The following is a 7,415-nucleotide window of genomic DNA, read 5'->3' on the forward strand; positions in this document are numbered from 1 at the left end:
CTCCAGCAGCGGTGCTCTGAGGCTGGTCAATGGGTCGATGTGTGTGTGTGGTTGGGGAGGGGGGTGGGTGTTACACGGGCCGGTCCATGGCTGCCTTCCTTGGCTGCTGGGAGGGTCTATTCCTTGGAGTGCATGTACAGCAGCAGGTCAGCCACGCGGTGGCTGTAGCCAAACTCATTGTCGTACCTGGAGACAGAGCAATGCGGAAAGGACGGATGACGGAGGACAGTAGTATAATGGTGTGTTACGTATTTTAAACACATAAAGCTACCCACACATAGCCACTAGGAAGTAGGATCGAACACATAGGCCGTAATTACCATACATAGCCACTAGGAAGTAGGATCGAACACATAGGCCGTAATTACCACACATAGCCCCTAGGAAGTAGGATCGAACACATAGGCCGTAATTACCACACATAGCCACTAGGAAGCAGGACCCGACATTTTAAGCTGCAATAACTATTCCAGCCATAGAGGGCAGCACCTTTAGACAGGTGAGGAGGGTGAAACCAATACGTCATATAGGCCACGCCTACTCGGTATTAAAGCAGGGCCTGAAGCCAACGAGATCAGAAACATCCGGCAGTCCATACTAGGGAGTTAGGTACAGAGGCCTGCTGTTTGTCGCTCACACGCGTGTCCATACAATTCCCCTCCTTTTGCTTCATAGTTACCATACCGAAATACTTTAACAAATAAAGTGAGTTAAAAGCGATCCGGATTAGACTACTTTCTTCAAGAACGCAACAGGTGTAACATTAAATATCAAAATATAGCATGTAACCACACTGTACATAAGTGTACACGCGTTTTAGCGTTTGCGCCTTCGCCTAATCGAGCAATCACAACACGAAATACATTTCAAAGTGGACCGGCCCACTTCCTGTTCTCCAGTCCCTGCTGCAGAGCGAATTCAAATCGCCGGCACAACCGGCTGGGGGTCTAACACCGTAATATATATAAACTATAACCGCATTTCACATTAATCGCAAATATCCCGCTGCTTCGGGTTTTCCTTTGTAGACGCGTTGAGAGGAGGCGCGTGGCGAATCCGCTGTCAGTGCGTGTGCATGTATCAGTGATACGCGGGTTTATCCAATAAGTGGTAGTGTCCCCGCGCACCATTGGCATGTATGCGCGCTTGTCTCTGTGTGCGTGTGTGAACGAGAATGACGGGGAGAAAGAGTGCTATGCGGAGATTAATGAACGGAACGATATTTATAGTTCAAAATCGCAAAAAGAAAAAGCAGAATCAATTTGTGGCACTCGGTGTTCATTCTGTGGCGCTGCGCCACACATTGGTCTATGTATGGGAAACACTGATGGTCTTTCAAAAGACTATCAACAATGGATTGAAACATGATATTCTCTATTTCAATATTCATTTTGACGGCTTTGGAATAATTTATCATTTATGATGCGTTTATAGCCTAATTTATGAGCAGCATATCCAGCAAATCTTTATGTGTTTGCAGACGGGGTATGCTTTGCATTGTTCTTATTGTAAAGAAATGTTATGCTGCTGAGGGATGTACAGAAACACAACGACAGCAGATTCATGTGCTCCAGAGAGAAACCGAATTAAAGAACTTACCAGGAAATAAGCTTGACAAAGTTGTCGTTCAGAGAGATCCCTGCCCCAGCATCAAAGATGGAGGAGTGGGTGTCACCAATGAAGTCAGAGGACACAACCTAGAACATGAACCAAAAACTCCATGAGCCACTCACCTGGACTGAAAGAGTTGAACATAATACAGAGGGACACAGACACCGACCTGACCTCTTATGTAGTGCTATTGTACCTGGCCCCAGGTATGGGGTTACGTATGAAGACTGTTATGTGTGGAGAGTATTTACTGAAGGGATGGATACAGTAATTATTTTCATGCCTAATCCCCTAACCATAAACCTGTAAATTGTATTACAGTATTCTAATGATCTTTTGTAACCAAAATGTATAATAGTGAGTTAGCTGTATCTGTGTCATCTTGATGTAGGAAATGTGTATGTCTTAAATCCCAAATTCCAATGTATTATGCAATATCACCATTATGAAGATGTAATTGGCATCACAACACAGTATGACTCAAACGGCTTGTTTCCTCGGGGGGTACCTGGTCTTCGGTGTAGCCCAGCACGCCCTTCAGGGGCCCGTCTGCGGCCTTCTTCACGGCCTCCTTGATCTGGCTGTAGGTCGCGGGACGGGTCAGACGGCACGTCAGATCCACCACGGACACATCAGCCACTGGCACCCTGAACGCCATGCCGGTCAGCTTCCTGGAACGACGCCAGTAACACGGGTAAGAGGGGACCAAAGACTAGTGTGTGGAGGTCCTTCTCAAAAGGCTGCTGGCCAACAGGTCCCCAAAATGGATATCGAGACAATACCACCGGTTTGATAGGTAAGATGTTCGCCCCCGCCCTGCCTCTCCTAACTCCGAGGGTCCCACACGGCAGGCTACTTTAAAGATACATTTGTATGCTTTATTATAGAGGGAGATAGACAGGAAGGTACGGGAGATAGAGGGGGAGGACATGCAGCAAAGGACCACAGGCAGGAATCGAACCCGGGTCGCTGCGATCAGCACTGAGCTTTAATGGTACGCCCTCTATCCGGTGAGCCACCGGCAGTAGCCTGCCCCCATGGCAGGCTAGGGCTGGGCCATTCATCGAATTTTGATCGCGATTTCGATTTTAGCGTCAAACGATAACATAATCACGTTTTTCAATTTTTCTTTTTTATTATTATTTTTTTCTTTTTTTATGTTTTATAGAAAGTGCAAGAACAGCTGGATACATATCTGTATATCATTTTAGATTGGAACATTTTCTTTTAGACCTTTTTGTGTATTTCTTTAAGGCGAAATTCAAAGTTCTCAGTTACAAAGTTTTTTTGGGGAGAGACTGGCTGAATAAATACATCATGTTTTCAAACTCAAAATAAGCGTTTGAATAATCGTGATCTCAATATTGACCAAGTAATCGGGATTCTGATTATTCCCATAATCGAGCAGCCCCACGGCAGGCTACTTTAATGTGTGTGTACTTTAATGTGTGTGCGTCCTCGTCACTGACCCGTTGAGTTCGGGGATGACCTTGCCCACTGCCTTGGCGGCGCCGGTGGAGGCTGGGATGATGTTCTGGGCGGCGGTGCGCCCGTCGCGCCAGGCCTTGCTGCTGGGCCCGTCCACGGTCTTCTGGGTGGCGGTGTAGGCGTGCACTGTGGTCTGCACGAGGAACACACACAGGACACTGCTGTATGCCACTGCACTACAGACACTGACTGAGACACCTTATTGTTATTGTTATGTATATATACTGTACATACATATTGATATATTTATATATACTGCACATATATTTCATTGAAACTATTTTGTTCCTTGTAACTCGCTTTACTCTTATCTTATGCTATTTCTAAATGTTTTATTTTTTTGCATTGTTCAGGAGAGCTTTGGACACAAAACATGTCCTTGCCAGCTATGACTGCTTGCCTTTTATGTTGTGCATTTGACCAATATAATCCCTTGAACTTGAACGTGGGAGCCAGGCCCGGTTGGGGAGCAAACCTAGTGTCAGGCTGAAGGCTGACAGCACGTTGTCAGGTGCTGCACCACAATGGGGCTCGTGTGGGCGTTTTGCGTTTGCGTTGGAAGTTATCGCTCGCTGGGAGGGATTGAGGTTTGGACTCTCAAGCTTTTTCTGGATGATTAACATCCATCTTCTTGTAATGTTATAGACCTCTTCCTCAATTTGATCCAACAATGCGAAATGCAAATCTTAACAAGCTTTCGGGTTTGTAACGTCAGACATGTCAGTTCTAATCTATGGAAGGGACGATATTGTTGCTTGTTTTAATGTAAAATTAATAAAAAAACAGGGCCATCTATGATACTACTTTATACTAGTGAGTGCAATTATAAACAAATACCCATTTTACTGGTAGTGGGCTTTGACAGTGACACGATGGAAAGTAATATACACCATATATGCCACTCACCATTAGAGCCTCGTCAATGCCGAAGTTGTCATTGATGACTTTAGCCAGTGGCGCCAGGCAGTTGGTGGTGCACGAGGCGTTACTGCAGACAGACAGAATTCAACAGACCTCTGAAACATCACGACCACCAAGCCTAGGTGTGTGTGTCTGTGTGTGTGTGAGTGCAGGACGTTAGGTTGGTTACCTGACGATGGTCATGGAGGAGGGGTCGTATTTATCCTCGTTGACACCCATGACGAACATGGGGGCGTCAGGGGATGGAGCAGAGACCACCACGCGCTTAGCCCCACCCTGGACATGAGCCTGGGGGAACGGGGGGCACACACAGGACAAGTTTAAGGCTATGGAGAGAGATCAGGCTCATAATTATGAATACGAATAGCAGTCAACTTGTAAAAGGTAACTTCTAACTTTGGTACAACTAAGTATTTCTTTGTCCACACGTATTAGTTGCAATAAAGCCCAAAATTGTGAACCATTGAATTGTTTAATTTTATTTTTTTATTTTGAGACAAATGCAAAAATCTGCCTTATTTTCAAAGACAATGCTTTTAAGGTTGGGCATATTATGTTCAGGGCAGGCAGGAAACAGAACTGTATATATTGTATACTCAAACTTTTACTGATGCTGAAAATGGGAAAGAATGATTACGTACATTGATAAATTTGTGTTTTTGCATGTGCATGTGTGTGTGTGTGCGTGAGCAAATGCGTGTACGTGTGTGTGTGTGTGTGTGAGTGGGGAGGGTACGTACAGTTGCCTTGTCAACACTCAGGAAGACTCCAGTGGACTCCACCACGTACAGTGCTCCAGAGTCACCCCATGGGATCTCTGCTGGCTTCATACTGACCAGAGAGACACGGGATGAACAATGTGCTCACAAATCATCTCAAATCATCCCAAAATCATCCAAAAGCCCTCTGCAAGAACTGTAGGGTAGTATGGTAGTATTGTAATGTTTCCTATTTTATAAAATATTAACCGTGGCTTCGCCCGCGACAGTGGCGATAACTACATATTTCAATAAGATAGACATGAAGCCCAACCCTTTCTACTCACCACTGGAAGACAGAGATGGACTTCCCGTCAACAATGAGCTTGCCATCCTCGTATGAGACCTCTCCGTTGTAGCGGCCGTGGGTGGAGTCATACTTAAACATGTAGACCTGGAACGGCCACATTACAACTCATTTAAAAACTTTGATCACTTTATGATTTTCTGTAAAACTTTACAATAATGGTATATTCATTCAACCATTATTAAACAATAGTTTATGCTGTAGTAGGCATTAGTTTATAACATTAGCATAGGGGTTTGGACTAAGGTAAGGGGTAGAGTTAGTGTAACCCTAACCTTGTTAAATAATCTATAAATTAATACCATAGTTAACATGAACACCATTAGTAAATTACTAGCCACATAAGTTAACTGTTAATGAACTGTTAGTTAATGCTTATAACTATTAACTAATGTTAATAAATGGTTAATTAATGTACCCTTATTGTAGAACTGAAGAATTGTTACCTATTATTGTAATCACTAATTGCGTCGTTTTTGTTTGCGTACATTTCGTGTTTCAGATGCCTTTTATTTTTAATCGAGTCTGGTTGTTGATCTAAATCATGTTCTATTTACACTTGTTTGGTGTTAATACAGTGGATTTCCAGACTCCATGGAGCTGTACTAGCGTGTGTACCCACCATGTACTCCACGTCGATGAAGGGGTCGTTGATGGCCACGACCTGGATGCCCTTCTGGAGGCAGGCCCTCAGGACCAGACGGCCGATGCGACCGAAGCTACAGGGACACACAGGATCAAAGCGTCACAGCGTAGCCACATTTCTGTCTGGTCACCTCTTAGGGTTAGGTTTTCTCCATTTCCTCCATCATCATTTATAAATCTCTATGACCACCTCTTAGGGTTAGGGTTTACCCTATACTATATCTTATAGTTTTGCCATGTATAAGTATCGTGTTCTTGGGCTGTTCTCAACTGCTGGCCAACCATCAAAGTCACCATTGCTGTAGCTGTGTAAAGTAATGATGTAGTGGACCTTGAGCACCGTCTTTAGGTGGACACCGGTTCGCTTATTTTCGCCAACACCAGAGATTTGCTTGTGGTGTTCACTAATACCCAAACAAACCACACATCATGGGAGATCACTCCAGGGTTAAAAATAAACTCACCCCCTGATGGTATCCCTAAGAGTACGAATGTTTCAATCTAACATATTGTGAGTACAACTAAATCAACCAATTATTTCACTTAAGTTGGCTCTAAAGGCAACCTGTTGAGGATGTTGTTTTGAGACTCACCCATTGATTCCTACAGCGAGTTCTGGCATGTTTGCTGGTTGCTGATGGGTACTGAGTTCTCTGAAACACAAAAGATGGTTAGGTTACGTTAGAGGTGCGTTACCGGTCCTGTAACATTGGTACGAATACGAACTCAGTATGGGTTGTCCAACCTCCCTGAAATAGATAATACAGTATTTTTCAATTAGTTTTTAGCAAAACACTGTATTTCCGAAAAATATTTATTGAAATGATTAAATATAAAACCTGCACTATGTACGTTTTCCCTTAGCAGCCTCCAATGGCTTTAGTTGTAGCTACGCTGTGACCACAATAAAACCATTTAAAGAGAAATGGATTAACCCCTGGATAGGTATAACGGTACAGCCATTTCTAATCAAGGGTTAATCTTCTTTTCGTGTCCACTTTGAACAAGTCTTTTACTATCCTTCTCCCAGCTAGCCCTCCGGCCTACTGATTTAATTAGCTCCCTTGAATGTCCATGCGGGAACACTTGCAGCACACAGAGAGAATGCAGGGGGAGACTATTATGGGGTGTTACATAAGAGCCAGACAATGGCTCTTGGAACGGCACAGAAGGATGCCGGCCCTCCAGCCAACTGTATCCCCCCCTCGTTCCCCTCCTAAAGGAGTCTTTGTGCCCACTTGCATCCTCGTGACCTTTGCTAGTCGATTCACATGTATTCTCCCACATTTATCCTCACCCTTCTGGTTACAGATATGTATATGTATATATGTTTGTCGTTGGGAGTTGAGTTATATTGCACTTGTTTGCTGGCTGTGATAGGTGATAGGGAGAAATGCCATCCAGTAGATATTATATTGATCACCATTGCTATTATATTATATATAAACCCAGTGTGACTGAAGCTGTGTTACCCAAGCAGTTGATGAAACCGAATCTCAACAGACACATTATACCACCAAACAGGTAAGGGTGAAGATCATTTTATTTGAAATGATCAGATATTTTTTTAGATACTTGAATAGTTGCGTGTTTAATATAATAATTGCCGAAAATGATTTGATATTAATACTATACAATACAACAATACACTCATAATCTCATGTACAATTTTGAAAATATTTGGA

At 43.6% G+C, this 7,415-nt stretch overlaps 1 protein-coding gene across 1 annotated transcript; it reads right to left on the reverse strand.

The window, feature by feature from the left end:
• Positions 1-50: 50 nt before the first annotated feature.
• On the reverse strand, positions 51-6,378 carry gapdhs (glyceraldehyde-3-phosphate dehydrogenase, spermatogenic). Its single transcript, XM_079748315.1, has 10 exons — positions 6,324-6,378; positions 5,708-5,804; positions 5,066-5,172; positions 4,761-4,851; positions 4,190-4,308; positions 4,006-4,087; positions 3,081-3,232; positions 2,120-2,282; positions 1,600-1,697; positions 51-186 (listed from the first exon to the last, which is right to left on the reverse strand). Exons 1-10 carry the CDS (start codon positions 6,350-6,352, stop codon positions 117-119), a joined length of 1,008 nt encoding a protein of 335 aa, XP_079604441.1. The 5' UTR covers positions 6,353-6,378; the 3' UTR covers positions 51-116.
• Positions 6,379-7,415: the final 1,037 nt, after the last annotated feature.

This window comes from Pollachius pollachius, assembly GCF_949987615.1.
Source record: "Pollachius pollachius genome assembly, chromosome: 1".
NCBI classification, from domain to species: domain Eukaryota; kingdom Metazoa; phylum Chordata; class Actinopteri; order Gadiformes; family Gadidae; genus Pollachius; species Pollachius pollachius.